Source organism: Oncorhynchus kisutch, linkage group LG27, assembly GCF_002021735.2.
Source record: "Oncorhynchus kisutch isolate 150728-3 linkage group LG27, Okis_V2, whole genome shotgun sequence".
NCBI classification, from domain to species: domain Eukaryota; kingdom Metazoa; phylum Chordata; class Actinopteri; order Salmoniformes; family Salmonidae; genus Oncorhynchus; species Oncorhynchus kisutch.
In genome coordinates, this window is record NC_034200.2 from 25,456,060 (window position 1) to 25,476,254 (window position 20,195).

A 20,195-nucleotide genomic window follows, 5' to 3' on the forward strand; every position below is an offset into this window, starting at 1 on the left:
ATGTGTGGGGAGATAAACAGCTTACAGTTCTATTGTCAATTTGGTTTTGTATTTTGTATTTAAACGTGTACATGGCACTGCAACAAAATGATCCCCAATAAAGTCAGTAAGTAAGTCAGTAACTAAGCCAATTACTCTCACCTCCACTCTACTTTATCCAGGCCAGGCCTCTCACTCACCCCCTGCCCTTTATCCAGGCCAGGCCTCTCAATCTACCCCTGTCCTTTATCCAGACTCACCCCCTGCCCTTTATCCAGGCCAGGCCTCTCAATCTACCCCTGTCCTTTATCCAGACCAGGCCTCTCACTCACCCCCTGTCCTTTATCCAGACCAGGCCTCTCACTCACCCCCTGTCCTTTATCCAGACCAGGCCTCTCACCCACCCCCTGCCCTTTATCCAGACCAGGCCTTTCACTCACCCCCTGCCCTTTATCCAGACCAGGCCTCTCACTCACCCCCTGTCCTTTATCCAGACCAGGCCTCTCACTCACCCCCTGTCCTTTATCCAGACCAGGCCTCTCACTCACCCCCTGCCCTTTATCCAGACCAGGCCTCTCACTCACCCCCTGCCCTTTATCCAGACCTCTCACTCACCCCCTGTCCTTTATCCAGGCCAGGCCTCTCAATCAACCCCTGTCCTTTATCCAGACCAGGCCTCTCACTCACCCCCTGCCCTTTATCCAGACCAGGCCTCTCACTCACCCCCTGCCCTCTATCCAGGCCTCTCAATCTACCCCTGTCCTTTATCCAGACCAGGCCTCTCACTCACCCCCTGTCCTTTATCCAGACCAGGCCTCTCACTCACCCCCAGCCCTTTATCCAGGCCAGGCCTCTCACTCACCCCCTGCCCTTTATCCAGGCCTCTCACTCACCCCCTGCCCTTTATCCAGGCCAGGCCTCTCACTCACCCCCTGCCCTTTATCCAGGCCTCTCACTCACCCCCTGCCCTTTATCCAGGCCAGGCCTCTCACTTACCCCCTGCCCTTTATCCAGGCCTCTCACTCACCCCCTGCCCTTTATCCAGGCCAGGCCTCTCACTTACCCCCTGCCCTTTATCCAGGCCTCTCACTCACCCCCTGCCCTTTATCCAGGCCAGGCCTCTCACTTACCCCCTGCCCTTTATCCAGGCCAGGCCTCTCACTCACCCCCTGTCCTTTATCCAGGCCTCTCACTCACCCCCTGTCCTTTATCCAGGCCTCTCACTCACCCCCTGTCCTTTATCCAGACCAGGCCTCTCACTCACCCCCTGTCCTTTATCCAGGCCATGCCTCTCACTCACCCCCTGCCCTTTATCCAGACCAGGCCTCTCACTCACCCCCTGCCCTTTATCCAGGCCTCTCACTCACCCCCTGTCCTTTATCCAGGCCAGGCCTCTCACTCACCCCCTGTCCTTTATCCAGGCCAGGCCTCTCACTCACCCCCTGTCCTTTATCCAGGCCAGGCCTCTCACTCACCCCCTGTCCTTTATCCAGGCCAGGCCTCTCACTCACCCCCTGTCCTTTATCCAGGCCTCTCACTCACCCCCTGTCCCATATCCAGGCCAGGCCTCTCATTCACCCCCTGTGCTTTATCCAGGCTTCTCACTCACCCCCTATCCTTTATCCAGGCCTCTCACTCACCCCCTGTCCTTTCTACAGGCCTCTCACTCACCCCCTGTCATTTATACAGGCCTCTTACTCACCCCCTGTCCTTTATACAGGCCTCTCACTCACCCCCTGTCATTTATACAGGCCTCTTACTCACCCCCTGTCCTTTCTGCAGGCCTCTCACTCACCCCCTGTCATTTATACAGGCCTCTCACTCACCCCCTGTCCTTTATCCAGGCCAGGCCTCTCACTTACCCCCTGCCCTTTATCCAGGCCAGGCCTCTCACTCACCCCCTGTCCTTTATCCAGGCCTCTCACTCACCCCCTGTCCTTTATCCAGGCCTCTCACTCACCCCCTGTCCTTTATCCAGACCAGGCCTCTCACTCACCCCCTGTCCTTTATCCAGGCCATGCCTCTCACTCACCCCCTGCCCTTTATCCAGACCAGGCCTCTCACTCACCCCCTGCCCTTTATCCAGGCCTCTCACTCACCCCGTGTCCTTTATCCAGGCCAGGCCTCTCACTCACCCCCTGTCCTTTATCCAGGCCAGGCCTCTCACTCACCCCCTGTCCTTTATCCAGGCCAGGCCTCTCACTCACCCCCTGTCCTTTATCCAGGCCAGGCCTCTCACTCACCCCCTGTCCTTTATCCAGGCCTCTCACTCACCCCCTGTCCTTTATCCAGGCCAGGCCTCTCACTCACCCAATGTCCTTTATCCAGGCCTCTCACTCACCCCCTGTCCTTTCTGCAGGCCTCTCACTCACCCCCTGTCATTTATACAGGCCTCTTACTCACCCCCTGTCCTTTATACAGGCCTCTCACTCACCCCCTGTCATTTATACAGGCCTCTTACTCACCCCCTGTCCTTTCTGCAGGCCTCTCACTCACCCCTGTCATTTATACAGGCCTCTTACTCACCCAATGTCCTTTATACAGGCCTCTTACTCACCCCCTGTCATTTATACAGGCCTCTCACTCACCCAATGTCCTTTATACAGGCCGCTCACTCACCCACTGTCCTTTCTGCAGGCCTCTCACTCACCCCCTGTCATTTATACAGGCCTCTCACTCACCCAATGTCCTTTATACAGGCCTGTCATTCACCCAATGTCCTTTATACAGGCCGCTTACTCACCCCCTCTCCTTTATGCAGGCCAGGCCTCTCACTCACCCTCTCTCCTTGATGCAAGCCTCTCACTCACCTCCTCTCCTTAATGCAGGCCTCTCACTTACCCCCTCTCCTTTATGCAGGCCAGGCCTCTCACTCACCCTCTCTCCTTTATGCAGGCCTCTCACTCACCCTCTCTCCTTGATGCAAGCCTCTCACACCTCCTCTCCTTGATGCAGGCCTCTCACTTACTCCCTCTCCTTTATGCAGGCCAGGCCTCTCACTCACCTCCTCTCCTTGATGCAGGCCTCTCACTTACCCCCTCTCCTTTGTGCAGGCCAGGCCTCTCACTCACCCCCTGTCATTTATGCAGAAGAGGCCTCTCACTCACCCCCTGTCCTTTATCCAGGCCTCTCACTCACCTCCTCTCCTTGATGCAGGCCTCTCACTTACCCCCTCTCCTTTGTGCAGAAGAGGCCTCTCACTCACCCTCTCTCCTTTATGCAGAAGAGGGCCTCTCACTCACCCCCTGTCCTTTATGCAGAAGAGGCCTCTCACTCACCCCCTGTCCTTTATGCAGAAGAGGCCTCTCACTCACCCCCTGTCCTTTATGCTGGCCAGGCCTCTCACTCACCCCCTCTACTTTATGCAGAAGAGGTCTCTCACTCACCCCCTCTACTTTATGCAGGCCAGGCCTCTCACCCACCCCCTCTACTTTATGCAGAATAGGTCTCTCACTCACCCCCTCTACTTTATGCAGAAGAGGCCTCTCACTCACCCCCTGTCCTTTATGCAGGCCAGGCCTCTCACTCACCCCCTGTCATTTATGCAGAAGAGGCCTCTCACTCACCCCCTCTCCTTGATGCAGGCCTCTCACTTACCCCCTCTCCTTTGTGCAGAAGAGGCCTCTCACTCACCCTCTCTCCTTTATGCAGAAGAGGGCCTCTCACTCACCCCCTGTCCTTTATGCAGAAGAGGCCTCTCACTCACCCCCTGTCCTTTATGCAGGCCAGGCCTCTCACTCACCCCCTCTACTTTATGCAGAAGAGGTCTCTCACTCACCCCCTCTACTTTATGCAGGCCAGGCCTCTCACTCACCCCCTCTACTTTATGCAGAATAGGTCTCTCACTCACCCCCTCTACTTTATGCAGAAGAGGCCTCTCACTCACCCCCTGTCCTTTATGCAGGCCAGGCCTCTCACTCACCCCCTGTCCTTTATCCAGACCAGGCCTCTCACTCACCCCCTGCCCTTTATCCAGACCTCTCACTCACCCCCTGTCCTTTATCCAGGCCAGGCCTCTCAATCTACCCCTGTCCTTTATCCAGACCAGGCCTCTCACTCACCCCCTGCCCTTTATCCAGACCAGGCCTCTAACTCACCCCCTGCCCTCTATCCAGGCCTCTCAATCTACCCCTGTCCTTTATCCAGACCAGGCCTCTCACTCACCCCCTGTCCTTTATCCAGACCAGGCCTCTCACTCACCCCCAGCCCTTTATCCAGGCCAGGCCTCTCACTCACCCCCTGCCCTTTATCCAGGCCTCTCACTCACCCCCTGTCCTTTATCCAGGCCATGCCTCTCACTCACCCCCTGCCCTTTATCCAGACCAGGCCTCTCACTCACCCCCTGCCCTTTATCCAGGCCTCTCACTCACCCCCTGTCCTTTATCCAGGCCAGGCCTCTCACTCACCCCCTGTCCTTTATCCAGGCCAGGCCTCTCACTCACCCCCTGTCCTTTATCCAGGCCAGGCCTCTCACTCACCCCCTGTCCTTTATCCAGGCCAGGCCTCTCACTCACCCCCTGTCCTTTATCCAGGCCTCTCACTCACCCCCTGTCCTTTATCCAGGCCTCTCACTCACCCCCTGTCCTTTATCCAGGCCAGGCCTCTCACTCACCCCCTGTCCTTTATCCAGGCTTCTCACTCACCCCCTATCCTTTATCCAGGCCTCTCACTCACCCCCTGTCCTTTCTGCAGGCCTCTCACTGACCCCCTGTCACTTATACAGGCCTCTTACTCACCCCCTGTCCTTTATACAGGCCTCTCACTCACCCCCTGTCATTTATACAGGCCTCTTACTCACCCCCTGTCCTTTCTGCAGGCCTCTCACTCACCCCCTGTCATTTATACAGGCCTCTTACTCACCCAATGTCCTTTATACAGGCCTCTTACTCACCCCCTGTCATTTATACAGGCCTCTCACTCACCCAATGTCCTTTATACAGGCCGCTCACTCACCCACTGTCCTTTCTGCAGGCCTCTCACTCACCCCCTGTCATTTATACAGGCCTCTCACTCACCCAATGTCCTTTATACAGGCCTCTCATTCACCCAATGTCCTTTATACAGGCCGCTTACTCACCCCCTCTCCTTTATGCAGGCCAGGCCTCTCACTCACCCTCTCTCCTTGATGCAAGCCTCTCACTCACCTCCTCTCCTTAATGCAGGCCTCTCACTTACCCCCTCTCCTTTATGCAGGCCAGGCCTCTCACTCACCCTCTCTCCTTTATGCAGGCCTCTCACTCACCCTCTCTCCTTGATGCAAGCCTCTCACTCACCTCCTCTCCTTGATGCAGGCCTCTCACTTACTCCCTCTCCTTTATGCAGGCCAGGCCTCTCACTTACCCCCTCTCCTTTGTGCAGAAGAGGCCTCTCACTCACCCTCTCTCCTTTATGCAGAAGAGGGCCTTTCACTCACCCCCTGTCCTTTATGCAGAAGAGGCCTCTCACTCACCCCCTCTACTTTATGCAGAAGAGGTCTCTCACTCACCCCCTCTACTTTATGCAGGCCAGGCCTCTCACTCACCCCCTCTACTTTATGCAGAATAGGTCTCTCACTCACCCCCTCTACTTTATGCAGAAGAGGCCTCTCACTCACCCCCTGTCCTTTATGCAGGCCAGGCCTCTCACTCACCCCCTGTCATTTATGCAGAAGAGGCCTCTCACTCACCCCCTCTCCTTAATGCAGAAGAGGCCTCTCACTCACCCCCTCTCCTTTATGCAGAAGAGGTCTCTCACCCCCCCCTCTCTCCTTTATGCAGGCCTCTCACTCACCACCACTCTCACCCCCTCTCCTTTATGCAGAAGAGGCCTCTCACTCACCCCCTCTCCTTTATGCAGGCCTCTCTCTCAACCCCTCTCCTTTATGCAGAAGAGGCCTCTCACTCAGCCCCTCTCCTTTACACAGGCCTCTCTCACCCACCCTCTCTTTTACACAGGCCTCTCTCTCACCCACCCTCTCTTTTACACAGGCCTCTCTCTCACCCACCCTCTCTTTTACACAGGCCTCTCTCTCACCCATCCTCTCTTTTACACAGGCCTCTCTCTCACCCACCCTCTCTTTTACACAGGCCTCTCTCTCACCCACCCTCTCTTTTACACAGGCCTCTCTCTCACACCCTCTCCTTTACACAGGCCTCTCTCTCACCTCCTCACCTTTACACAGGTCTCTCTCACCCACCCTCTCTTTTACACAGGCCTCTCTCTCACCTCCTCACCTTTACACAGGCCTCTCTCTCACCCATCCTCTCTTTTACACAGGCCTCTCTCTCACACCCTCTCCTTTACACAGGCCTCTCGCTCACCTCCACTCTCACCCCCTCTCCTTTACACAGGCCTCTCTCTCACCCCTTCTCCTTTATGCAGGCCTCTCACTCACCCCCTCTCCTTTACACAGGCCTCTCTCTCACCCCTTCTCCTTTATGCAGGCCTCTCTCTCACCCCTTCTCCTTTATGCAGGCCTCTCTCTCACTTCCACTCTCATCCCCATTTCCTAGGCCTCTAACCCCTACGTTCTCACCCTCACACCCACTCCCTTTCTCTGTCACCCACTCTCTCTGTCACCAGACCTCAAACAACACTGCCTGGGTCAGTCTTTGTTTCAAGGGCCCTGGGCACTCAGCTGGAGGAAAGCATGAAGGCAGGGATAAGTGATTGAAAATAATGGTCAAATGCTACTTTACCTTGCCCAACACTGAGGGATGAGTGAGACCTTGGTAGAGTACTGTTGGTAGATTAGAGCCTGTGTGCTTCAATGTGCAATAATACAGTACAATCAAGCTATCATACAAAGCAGGATAGAAGTTATATGTCTATATCATTGACTGCAAATCTGATGTGCGTGATTGTTTTTTAGAATGTCATTCCTTCCTTTAGCATGTTTTGTGTCCCATTGAAATGAACGTAATGAATGAGGATGTTAGCAATTAGGAGAGCTTTATGGAGACTACTCAGAACACATTTGAAACCTCAATCTCAAACGCAGTTTTGTTGTGTTTGTGTCCACACAGATAAAGGAGATTAAATGGGGAGATGTAGGTGGTTGGACTGGACAAGGGGGGTCCATACTGGGAACAAAGAGGTAGGCCAATGAACAGAGCCCATAGAGTGCCATTTGGGACACAGCAAGTGTTTCAAAACGTGCAGCATGGAAAGTCAACACTGACATATCGGGTACTGTAGATTAACACAGATTTTCATTCCTTATTTCAGAACCCTTCCAGCGAAGCATCTTGATAAGATAGCTGAACAAATCAGGATACATAACATCAATGCTTTGCTTGTTATCGGTGGATTTGAGGTATGTACAGCTCATCACAGCATCAAATGCATTGGACATTGAAATAGCAGTTTAATATTATTACAGTATTATACCACTACTATGCATTGCAAAATTGTATATTGTACTTTTTATAAATGTGAAAAGTTTTTAGCATAGTCTAGTAATCCTCAAATACTTTAAGTACTTGGTTAAATGCATTGTCCGGCACACTGAAAAGATCTTACATTAGAATCCTATATTTTGAGTAAAATTAGAATTTTAGTAATAGTAATACACTCTAATAGTAATACTAATAATAATCTTTGAGAAATACACTGGAATATATATTTTATATCTCACATCTTTTTCTACGTTTGTCACACTGTTGTATTCATTCATTTATTCCCTCCTATGATTATTAAGAACATATTTCTCCACAATTCCTAGCACCCTTCAGGCTCTCCTCCCTGTGTCCCCCATATCTGTGTCAGTTACACTGTGTGGTGCTTCCTATGTCACACTGTCCGTTTTGATAGGCCCGGCTCCCTCACATTGGCTCCGCCCACCTTGTCCTGTCTTTATGGTTGTGTCCTAAATGGCAACCTATACCCTATACACTGCACTACTTTTGACCAGCCCTGGTCAAAAGTAGTGTACTATATAGGGAATAGGGTGCCATTTTGGGATGCTACCCAATTAACTCTCCGCTCTAAAGCCCTGGCTCTGCCCTGTACTGTAGGCCTTCCTGGGAGTCATGGAACTGTCCGCTGCCCGGGAGAAATATAATGAGTTCTGTGTCCCCATGGTTATGGTCCCTGCCACGGTCTCCAACAATATACCGGGCTCTGACCTCAGCATTGGCGCAGACACAGCTTTGAATGCTATTACTGATGTAAGTCTGGCTGGGGGTCAGAGGTCGCAAGTTTACGTGTTTTAAGAACACCCTCCAGCCAATCAGAATTGGGGGCATCACTGATCGCAGCTCGGGCGTGACATTTACCAGCATCACAACTGGCTGAATGTAACTGAGCGTTACCTAAAGGCACCAAACTGATTTGTGTTGACCGAGGTATGCATGTGCTACTTTATCATCTGAAAGGAAATAGTTAGGTAGAGTTTAAAAAGCCACAGTAAACACTAAGTGAAAGAGTTAGATATAGTATGACAACTTATCCTCTGATCAGTTGCAAGAGACTATTGTACAAACAGCAAGAAGTTAACAGTGATTTCATTAAAGTTCAACCCATGTAAAGAGGTGGAGTAGTATATGATTAGTAGTGGTAGGAGTAGGATTAGGGATATTAGGGGTAGGGGTGTAATTTGGGTTAGGTATATTAGGGGTAGGAGTAGTATTAGGAGTAGGTACAGTGCCTTCAGAAAGTATTCATACCTCTTGACTTATTCCACTTTTATTGTGTTGCAGCCTAAGTTCAACATTGATTACATTTTGGCGGGGGGGGGGTCTCTCACCAATCTACACACAATACCCCATAATGACAAAGTGAAAACCTGTTTTTTAGAAACTTTTGCAGTTTTATTGGAAATGAAATACAGAAATATCTCATTTACATAAGTAGTCACACCCCTGTGTCAATAATTTGTAGAAGCATCTTTGGCAGCCATTACAGCTGTGAGTCTTTCTGGGTAAGTCTCTAAGAGATTTCCAAACCTTGATTTTGCAACGTTTGCCTATTATTCTTTTCAAAATTCTTCAAGCTCTGTCAAATTGGTTGTAGATCACTGCTAAACAACCATTTTCAGGTCTTTCCATAGATTTTCATGTAGATTTAAGTCAAAACTAACTCAGCCACTCAGGAACATTCACTGTCGTCTTGGTAAGCAACTCCAATGTAGAGTTGGCCTTGTGTTTTAGGTTATTGTCCCGCTGAAACAATCTCCTGGTGTCTGGTGGAAAGCTGACAAGGTTTTTCTCTAAGATTTTGCCTGTACTTAGCTCCATTCCATGTAGTTTTTTATCCTGAAAAACTCCCCAGTCCTTAACGATTACAAGCATACCCATAACATGATGCAGCCACCACTATGCTTGAAAGTATTGAGAGTGGTACTCAATAATGTGACGTGATGAGGTTGGACCCAGGTGCAGAGACCACAGTACACTCTGTGTACACAGTACCCCCCCCCCCCCCCCCACTAAGTCTCAAAAACTCACTCAGGAAACGACCACACACAGTAAACAATTCAAGTTTCTGCAAAGGACCACAGAAAAAAAAGAATAAGACATACCGGGGTCCAATAAAAGTCTCTAGGGCGGTCTCTGCCACCGTCTGTCAGGAGGAACCATGACAAGTAATGTGTTATATTGATTTGCCACAAACATAACATTTTGTATTCAGGACAAAAAGTGAATTGCTTTGCCAGGTTTTTTTGAAGTATTTCTTTAGTGCCTTGTTGCAAATATGATGCTTCCTTTTATTATCTGTCAATTAAGTTAGCATTGTGGAGTAATTCCAAATGTTGTTAATCAAACCTCAGTTTTCTCTTATCACAACCATTAAACAATGTAACTGTGTTAGTCACCATTGGCCTCGTAGTGAAATCTCTGAGCTGTTTCCTTCCTATCTGAGTTAGGAAGGACGCCTGTATATTTGTAGTGACTGGGTGTATTGATACATCATCCAAAGTGTAATTAATAACTTCACCATGCTCAAAGGGATATTCAATGTCATATTTTTTTTACCCATCTACCAATAGGTGCCCTTCTTTGCGAGGCATTGGAAAACCTTGCTGGTCTTTGTGGTCAAATCTGTTGAAAATCACTGCTTGACATGGGACCTTAGGTACAGAGACGAGGTAGTCATTCAAAAATCATGTTAAACACGGTTATTGCACACAAAGTGAGACCATGCAATTATCATGTGACTTGTTAAGCATTTGACTTATTTAGGTTTACCATAACAAAGGGTTTGAATGCTTATTGACTCAAGACATTTCAGATGTTCATTTTTGTATTAATTTGTAAACATTTCTAAAACATAATTCCACTTTGACATGATGGGGTATTGGGTGTAGGCCAGTGACACACACATCTACATTTAATCCATTTTAAATTCAGGCTGGAACACAACAACACGTGAATACTTTCTGAAGGCACTGTATATTAGGGGTTGGAGTAGTATTAGGGGTTGGTAATTAAGGGTCGCGGTAGGATTAGTTTTAGGGGTAGGTGATTAGGGGTTGGAGTAGTATTAGGGGTAGGTAATTAAGGGTCGCGGTAGGATTCATTTTAGGGGCAGGTAATTAGGGGTTAGAGTAGTTTTAGGGGTAGGTAATTAAGGGTCGCTGTAGGATTCATTTTAGGGGTAGGTATTTAGGGGTTGGAGTAGTATTAGGCTTAGGTAATTAAGGGTCGCGGTAGGATTCATTTTAGGGGTAGGTAATTAGGGGTTAGAGTAGTTTTAGGGGTAGGTAATTAAGGGTCACGGTAGGATTAGTTTTAGGGGTAGGTAATTAGGGGTTGGAGTAGTTTTAGGGGTAGGTAATTAGGGGTTGGAGTAGTTTTAGGGGTAGGTATTAGGGGTAGGGGAGACTTAGTTTTAGGGATAGGTATATTAGGGGTTGGAGTAGTATTAGGGGTAGGTAATTAAGGGTCGCGGTAGGATTCATTTTAGGGGTAGGTATTTAGGGGTTGGAGTAGTATTAGGGGTAGGTAATTAAGGGTCGCGGTAGGATTAGTTTTAGGGGTAGGTAATTAGGGGTTGGAGTAGTTTCAGGGGTAGGTAATTAGGGGTAGGTGAGACTTAGTTTTAGGGTTAGTTATATTAGGGGTTGGAGTAGTATTAGGGGTAGGTAATTAAGGGTCGCAGTAGGATTAGTTTTAGGGGTAGGTAATTAGGGGTAGGGGGGACTTAGTTTTAGGGTTAGGTATGTTAGGGGTTGGAGTAGTATTAGGGGAGGTATATTTGGGGTAGGAGTAGTATTAGGGGTAGGTGTATTAGGGGTAGTGTTAGGGGGAGGTATATTAAGGGTAGATATATTAGTGACAGGGGTAGTATTAGGGGAGTAGTACTATATTATGGGTAGGGGTAGTATTAGTGGTAGGATTGTATTAGGGATAGGTATATTAGGGGTAGGGGTAGTATTAGGGATAGGTATATTAGAGGTAGGGGTAGTATTAGGGATAGGTATATTAGGGGTAGGGTTGTATTAGGGATAGGTATATTATGGGTAGGGGTAGTATTAGGGATAGGTATATTATGGGTAGGGGTAGTATTAGGGATAGGTATATTAGGGGTAGTATTACGTGTAGGTGTATTAGGGGTAGGTAGTTTATGGGTAGGAAGGGTATTAGAGGTAGGTGTGTTAGGGGTATGGGTAGTATTAGGGGTAGGGGTAGGTGATTAGGGGTAGGATTCGTTTTAGGGGTAGGATTAGTTTTAGGGGTAGGTAATTAGGGGTAGGTTGAGTTTTAGGGGTAGATATATTAGGGATAGGTATATTAGGGGTAGGGGTATTATTAGGGGTAGGTAGATTAGGGGTAGGAGTAGTATTAGGGGTAGGTATATTAGGGGGAGTTAGATTAGGGGGAGGTATATTAGGGGAGTAGTACTATATTATGGGTAGGGATAGTATATTGGAGGTAGGGGTAGTATTAGTGGTAGGTATATCGGTGGTAGGGGTAGTATTAGTGGTAGGTATATCAAATCAAATGTATTTATATAGCCCTTCTTATATCAAAGTGCTGTACAGAAACCCAGCCTAAAACCCCAAACATCAAGCAATGCAGGTGTAGAAGCACGTGGCTAGGTTAGGTATATTAAGTTAGGTATATTAGGGGTAGGGGTAGTATTAGGGGTAGACATACTATTAGGGGAGGTGTATTAGGGGTACGGGTAGTATTAGGGGTATGGGTGGTATTAGGGGTAGGAGTAGTATTAGGGGTAGATATACTATTAGGGGAGGTGTATTAGGTGTAGGGGTAGTATTAGGGGTAGGTATACTATTAGGGGAGGTGTATTAGGGGTAGTATTAGGGGTAGGTCATTTATGGTTAGGGATAGTATTAGGGGTAAGTATATTAGGGGTAGGGGGAGTATTAGGGGTAGCTATATTAGCGGTAAGGATAGTATTAGGGGGAGGTATATTAGGGGTACGGGAAGTATTGGGGTAGGTCATTTACGGGCAGGGAGAGTATTAGGGGAGGCATATTAGGGGTAGATGTAGTATTAGGGGTAGGTCATTTTGGGGTAGGTATATTAGAGGTAGGATTGGATTAGGGCTAGGTTGGTTAGGGGTAGTATTAGGGGTAGGGTTGGATTAGCGGTAGGTATTTTAGGGGTGGTATTAGGGGTAAGGTTAGTATTATGGGTAGGTATATTAGCGGTAGTATTAAGGGTAGGTATATTAGGAGTAGTATTAGGGGTAGGGTTAGTATTATGGGTAGGTATATTAGAGGTAGTATTAAGGGTAGGTATATTAGCGCTAGTATTAAGGGTAGGTACAGTGCCTTGCGAAAGTATTCGGCCCCCTTGAACTTTGCGACCTTTTGCCACATTTCAGGCTTCAAACATAAAGATATAGAACTCAATTTTTTTGTGAAGAATCAACAACAAGTGGGACACAATCATGAAGTGGAACGACATTTATTGGATATTTCAAACTTTTTTAACAAATCAAAAACTGAATAATTGGGCGTGCAAAATTATTCAGCCCCTTTACTTTCAGTGCAGCAAACTCTCTCCAGAAGTTCAGTGAGGATCTCTGAATGATCCAATGTTGACCTAAATGACTAATGATGATAAATACAATCCACCTGTGTGTAATCAAGTCTCCGTATAAATGCACCGGCACTGTGATAGTCTCAGAGGTCCGTTAAAAGCGCAGAGAGCATCATGAAGAACAAGGAACACACCAGGCAGGTCCGAGATACTGTTGTGAAGAAGTTTAAAGCCGGATTTGGATACAAAAAGATTTCCCAAGCTTTAAACATCCCAAGGAGCACTGTGCAAGCGATAATATTGAAATGGAAGGAGTATCAGACCACTGCAAATCTACCAAGACCTGGCCGTCCCTCTACACTTTCAGCTCATACAAGGAGAAGACTGATCAGAGATGCAGCCAAGAGGCCCATGATCACTCTGGATGAACTGCAGAGATCTACAGCTGAGGTGGGAGACTCTGTCCATAGGACAACAATCAGTCGTATATTGCACAAATCTGGCCTTTATGGAAGAGTGGCAAGAAGAAAGACATTTCTTAAAGATATCCATAAAAAGTGTCGTTTAAAGTTTGCCACAAGCCACCTGGGAGACACACCAAACATGTGGAAGAAGGTGCTCTGGTCAGATTAAACCAAAATTGAACTTTTTGGCAACAATGCAAAACGTTATGTTTGGTGTAAAAGCAACACAGCTCATCACCCTGAACACACTATCCCCACTGTCAAACATGGTGGTGGCAGCATCATGGTTTGGGCCTGCTTTTCTTCAGCAGGGACAGGGAAGATGGTTCAAATTGATGGGAAGATGGATGGAGCCAAATACAGGACCATTCTGGAAGAAAACCTGATGGAGTCTGCAAAAGACCTGAGACTGGGACGGAGATTTGTCTTCCAACAAGACAATGATCCAAAATATAAAGCAAAATCTACAATGGAATGGTTCAAAAATAAACATATCCAGGTGTTAGAATGGCCAAGTCAGTCCAGACCTGAATCCAATCGAGAATCTGTGGAAAGAACTGAAAACTGCTGCTCACAAATGCTCTCCATCCAACCTCACTGAGCTCGAGCTGTTTTGCAAGGAGGAATGAGAAATCATTCTCTGCTCAAACGGTCATCTCTCGATGTGCAAAACTGATAGAGACATACCCCAAGCGACTTACAACTGTAATCGCAGCAAAAGGTGGCGCTACAAAGTATTAACTTAAGGGGGCTGAATAATTTTGCACGCCCAGTTTTTCAGTTTTTGATTTGTTAAAAAAGTTTGAAATATCCAATAAATGTCGTTCCACTTCATGATTGTGTCCCACTTGTTGTTGATTCTTCACAAAAAAAATACAGTTTTATATCTTTATGTTTGAAGCCTGAAATGTGGCAAAAGGTTGCAAAGTTCAAGGGGGCCGAATACTTTCGCAAGGCACTGTATATTAGGAGTAGTATTAGGGGTAGGGTTAGTATTATGGGTAGGTATATTAGAGGTCGGTATATTAGGGGTAGGGCATTTTTCCTATTTTGTTGCCGTACAACCTGGAATTAAAATAGATTTTTCAGGGGTTTGTATAATTTGATTTACACAACAAGCCTACCACTTTGAAGATGACATTTTTTTTTCTTGTGAAACAAACACTCTTCTGTAAAGCCCAGCTCTGTGGAGTGTACGGCTTAAAGTGGTCCTATGGATAGATACTCCAATCTCCGCTGTGGAGCTTTGCAGCTCCGTCAGGGTTATCTTTGGTCTCTTTGTTGCCTCTCTGTTTAATGCCCTCCATGCCTGGTCCGTGAGTTTTGGTGGGCGGCCCTCTCTTGGCAGGTTTGTTGTGGTGCCATATTCTTTCCATTTTTTAATAATGGATTTAATAGTGCTCCGTGGGATGTTCAAAGTTCCTGATATTTTTTATAACCCAACACTGATCTGTACTTCTCCACAACTTTGTCCCTGACCTGTTTGGAGAGCTCCTCGGTCTTCATGGTGCCGCTTGCTTGGTGGTGCCCCTTGCCTAGTGGTGTCCCTTGCCTAGTGGTGTTGCAGACTCTGGTGCCTTTCAGAACAGGTGTATATATACTGAGATCATGTGACAGATCATGTGACACTTTGATTGCACACAGGTAGACTTTATTTAACTAATTATGTGACTTCTGAAGGAAATTGGTTGCACCAGATCTTATTTAGGGGCTTCATAGCAAAGGTGATGAATACATATACACACATCACTTTTCTGTTTTTATTTTTTAGAATTTTTTTAAACAAGTAATTTTTTTCACTTCACCAAATTGACTATTTTGTGTATGTCCATTACATGAAATCCAAATAAAATATTTTTCAATTACAGGTTGTAATGCAACAAAATAGGAAAAACACCAAGGGGGTGAATAATTTTGCAAGGCACTGTATATTAAGGGTAGGGGTAGTATTAGGGGTTGGGGTAATATTAGGAGTGTAGTACTATATTAGGGCTAGTTCTTTCAGTCTGAGGCCTCTGATGTCTGTTGTTTTTGCTGGTAAATGTCATAGTGGAGCTCTCAGTTAGGTCCCAGGTAAGTGGTAGATAGGGGCATGCACTAGTGACGTGGCATGTTTTGCACCCTGCCACTTCCATTGTTCTCCCTGCACCTTGTTTACTAAACATGATGAGATGTCTGGTCCCTGGTCTGGTTTAATACACCCGTAGCTCTACAACACTCCTAACCTGCTATCCAAATGGCTACAAGCCAGGTGGATGTGGTAGATGAGGTGGAGGTTTGGAAGAGAAGGGTATGAATGAAGTAGAAGTAGTAGTTGTACTAACATTTAGATGTTTTCTCTAACCAATCATTTTACTTTACCCATAGTTGATTTTATTTCTATTATCAACAAAAGCTAGATTCTCACGAAGCATCTGAAACAAATATACACTATACTCTATTGGAGAAAGAAGTTAATTAACTTTAATAACTTTAATAAAGGGAGATTAAATAATTCATAGAACAGTAATAGCCTATCTAATTGTTGTCTTCAACCAGGACAGACCACCATTTTGTTTTGAACACGATTGTCTGCATGGGTAGTGGACCTGACGGATAACGACCAGCATTTTGCCACTTGCGTACAAAAGTTCCCTCACGTTGTGAGGTCAAGTGCAGTATCGCCAGGCTGCATTGTGACTGACTGAGTCTACTGTAGTTTCCACGACAACACTTCTGTCTGTCTGCCAGCTAGGGTGACCAACCAACCCCGCCCCTCTTCGGTCTCCTCTTTGCCAATGGGATACCAAGCCAACTCCTCTCTTACACGGAAAGAGCCTTACACACACAGATACTACATGGGGTAGGGTGTAGATCAGGCCTTAATAGGGTAACATATAGTATGATCTGCCTCCCAAATGAGAGCCTATTCCCTTTATACTGCACTATTTTTGACCAGAGCCCTATGGGCTATATATTGCACTACATAGGGAATAGGGTGCCATTTGGAACACGCACCATACTAGGGTACCATGTAGTAGGGTCTCTCTGATGAGATGCTCCACCTAGTGGTGTAACGAGTTTGTGCCGCACCACTTCACCAGGCGTTTGAGTGTCTGCTGCAGCTCTATGAGGCCCGGACCAGCCATGAGGACTTTTGCATCCCGATGTGTGTGCTGCCTGCCACCATTAGTAACAATGTGCCTGGTACTGATCTGAGTATCGGGGCAGACACTTCCCTCAATGCCATCGTGGAGGTAAGGTAGAACTCACATAGCCTGGTCCCAGGTCTGTTTATGCTTTTGCCAACTCCATTGGTGTCATTGTCAAGCCAAGCACAACAAGGAGTGGCAATGAGTTGGCATGATAGCACAAACAGACTGGCACTCAGGCTAGAACACAGCTTTTAACAGGGTTGAAATGATACTGTACCATTTGAAGTTATCAGTGATCACTAGATTTGTATTATTATGTGGTCTGCTTTCCTAGAGATCTACAAGTCATAATTATTTGCTCAAAAACTAGTTCACTTATTGGACCGATGTGCGACCCTAGTTGACATTGTGAAACTATTGTGGGAATATAGACTGACAACAGACAGATATTTCCCATGATTTCTCTTCCACATTCACAGGCACACAATGTAAACAACCCCATTTGTGTACACTTAGAACATACATGCTTTACTAGTTAGAATGAGACTTCCTGTTCCTTTACTAACTGGTTTCTGGTTTGATGTTTTGGAAGAATTCTTTGAGACTAGAGCTGCATCCTGGTAAATCTTGAAATGCTGTTTGTATTTTATGATCGTATTATATTGTGACATGGATCATGTTTTGGGTAATTGTGTGAGCATGTTTGATACCAATACAGAGCATTTTGTATGTACAGTAGCTAATACCTAACAAAACAACATTGTCTGCATGCTATTGATAATCGTGACATTGGTTTGTGTCACAAATGCCATCCTATTCCCTTATAGTGAACAACTTTTGACCAGAGCCTTATTCGCCCTGGTCAAAAGTAATGCACTAAAAAGGGAATAGGGTGCCATTATGGACACAACCTGTGTGCCTATTTGATCTGATTATGAGCATCTGTGTGTGTGTCAGACATGTGACCGCATCAAGCAGTCTGCCAGTGGGACCAAGCGGCGTGTGTTCATCATTGAGACCATGGGGGGGTACTGTGGGTACCTGGCCAGTGTCGGGGGGCTGGCTGCGGGGGCTGACGCTGTCTACATCTATGAGGAACCTTTCGACATCAGAGACCTCCAGGTGAGGGACATTGTTTTACATAAGGTAGAAAAATTCTAGTAACTTTCCAGAAATTCCCAGGTTTTACAGAAATTCTGGTTGGAAGATTCCTGGCATCAGGAGGGAATATGCAGGATAAGACTGCTAAATAGCTACCCGGACTATCGGCATTGACCCTTTTTTCACTAGCTCTTTTGACTCATCACATACGCTGCTGTTACTGATTATTATCTGTCTGTTGCCTAGTGACTTCATCCCTACCTATATATACATACAGTATCTACCTCAATTACCTCGTACCCCTGACAGTAGCAAAGTTATCATTACTCGTGTATTTATTCCTTGTGTTATTATTTTTCTATTATTTCTCTGCGTTGTTGGGAAGGACCCGTAAGTAAGCATTTCACTGTTAGTCCACACCTGTTGTTTACAAAGCATGTGACAAATACAATTTGATTTGGAATCCTCCAACCAGGAATTATAGAAAACCTGGCAATTGTGGAATCTCAGTTTTATACAGTATACACTGTTATAAACCTAAATATTTACATCAAAGTTAATTCCTCATTGGAATCCATAGTAACTGATGTACATATAATCACTCTCTCCTCCCTCGGTGCAACAGGGCCTCTATTTTAGGAGTGCTCAAGTGACCCAGATTACAGTACGTAGCTATGGTGGTTATTAATAGGTAGAACGCATCATCATTCCAGGAGTGTTAAGCTCTGATCAAGACAGATCTCATTGTTATGGTTTGAGGAGGCCTACTCAACAGCACTAGAGTGTTGTTGTCGTGCTAGTTGTTATTGTCTGAGAGACATTCTGCTGTTGTCAGGTACACAAATGTTGTAGAGCCCTTCAGATCATGGGTAAAATATGCAGTCTCCTAAGACCTGGTCCAATGACAGATGAAATCATTTCTATTATTTAATGCAATGAATATTATATGCTACATTATTATTTAATGTAATAAATGTTATATATATGCTCCATTGTGTAACAAGGTGATGTCGATATTTACCCATGTGTTGCAAAGTGCACACACTCATTATAAACAAAAGATAAGGTTGAGTGTAATTCAGTGGTCTAGCATATGTTCCATCGGCATGCTGTATACTGTAGCCTACTTTAATTGGAGTGAATGGCGACAACTCATCCAAGTAGGGACAGAACAGCAGTAAGAAGTGTGCCACCTCCTGGTCACCAGAGCACTCTGCAGAACTCTGTCCCTGAGACACAGGGACAGAGTTCTGCAGCTCGGAAAGCTCACGTAGGTTACAGATGGAGGTGGAAAACTCTAGAATACTTCAGACTTATCACAGATAATGTGAGGCTTTTCTCTCTGCTTCAGTCCAACGTTGAGCATTTGACAGAAAAGATGAAGACGGGCATCCAGAGGGGCTTGGTGCTGAGGTAAGGAAGAGCTCATGTCTGGCATGATCACCTCTTTACAAATGTACAGTATGTTAACAATAAAGGCACACATGTACGTAGCCAGCTATGTATGCTAGTCTTACTATATTTATGCCACTCTGTGTAGGCTACTAATACAAATGATTTGTATGTTAAAATACTCTACCGTTTGTGATGATCTATCGAGGCTCTATAGAGACCACTCAATATTTCTCAACACAATAGGAAGAATCATCCTGTAACGCAGCAGCAGGACAAATGGAACCTTGACATTGTGTGTGTGTGTGACGCTACAGGAATGAGAACTCCAATGAGAACTTCACCACAGATTTCATCTACCAGCTGTACTCTGAGGAGGGGAAAGGAGTGTTCGACTGCAGGAAGAATGTCCTTGGACATATGCAGCAGGTGTGGTTACAGACACACACTGTAGCCCGATTGCAACTGATACCACTCAGATGTGAATTGAATGACAACATACTGTATATTGATCATGTTACTGTGTAATCCACATATTACCTTAGGTTCATGTCATAATAAACTGACCTGAGTAAAACAGATTATTTATTCTATTTCCAAAGGGAGGTGCTCCTTCCCCATTCGACAGGAACTTTGGAACGAAGATTGCAGCCAAAGCGATTCAATGGATTTCAAGAAAGCTCAAGGAGTCATATAAAGAAGGTAGAGTACATGTTCTGAATTTAATACTAAAAATATTACAAAAAAAACACGAAAATATGCCTTTTTAGTTTGCATATTGGTTAATATACGTCATAAAATGGCACCGTATCAACTATATAGTGCACTACTTTTGACCATGGTCCATAGGGGGAATAGGGTGTAATTCGGACTCTAATAAGTGTGCCTGACTGTATTTGTTCTCCTTGTGCAGGGAAGGTGTTTGCTAACACAGAGGACACTGCCTGTTTGCTGGGGATGCGTCGCAGAGCCATGGTCTTCCAACCAGTGGTGCAGCTCAAAGACCAAACAGACTTTGTGTAAGGCAACTTTTAACATGGTAGCACAAGGTTAAAACATTCTTCCTTCAGTTTAACTGACAATGTCCACCCGTATAAAACAAAGTGCCAAATTGAGTGCATTAACTAAAGCTTCAAACTGTTTATTTTATGTCATCATGGTCTCGTGTGTGTGTGTGTGTGTTGTCCTATTCTACC

General features: G+C 46.1%; 1 protein-coding gene across 12 annotated transcripts in view; it reads left to right on the plus strand.

Moving 5' to 3' along the window:
- LOC109871622 (ATP-dependent 6-phosphofructokinase, platelet type-like) overlaps positions 1–20,195 on the plus strand; it is a 42,092-nt gene that overhangs the window by 20,584 nt on the left and 1,313 nt on the right. For 6 of the 12 annotated variants that reach the window (XM_020462539.2, XM_031806426.1, XM_031806430.1 and 3 more), the window contains 8 exons: positions 6,984–7,054; positions 7,186–7,273; positions 16,456–16,608; positions 17,464–17,628; positions 18,959–19,020; positions 19,317–19,428; positions 19,602–19,701; positions 19,913–20,018. In XM_020462539.2, the coding sequence (XP_020318128.1) occupies positions 6,984–7,054; positions 7,186–7,273; positions 16,456–16,608; positions 17,464–17,628; positions 18,959–19,020; positions 19,317–19,428; positions 19,602–19,701; positions 19,913–20,018 (857 nt within the window). Of the gene's footprint in view, positions 1–6,983; positions 7,055–7,185; positions 7,274–7,973; positions 8,127–16,455; positions 16,609–17,463; positions 17,629–18,958; positions 19,021–19,316; positions 19,429–19,601; positions 19,702–19,912; positions 20,019–20,195 lie in introns of all 12 variants that reach the window. The other 6 variants (XM_020462540.2, XM_031806423.1, XM_031806425.1 and 3 more) reach the window with 1 other exon arrangement.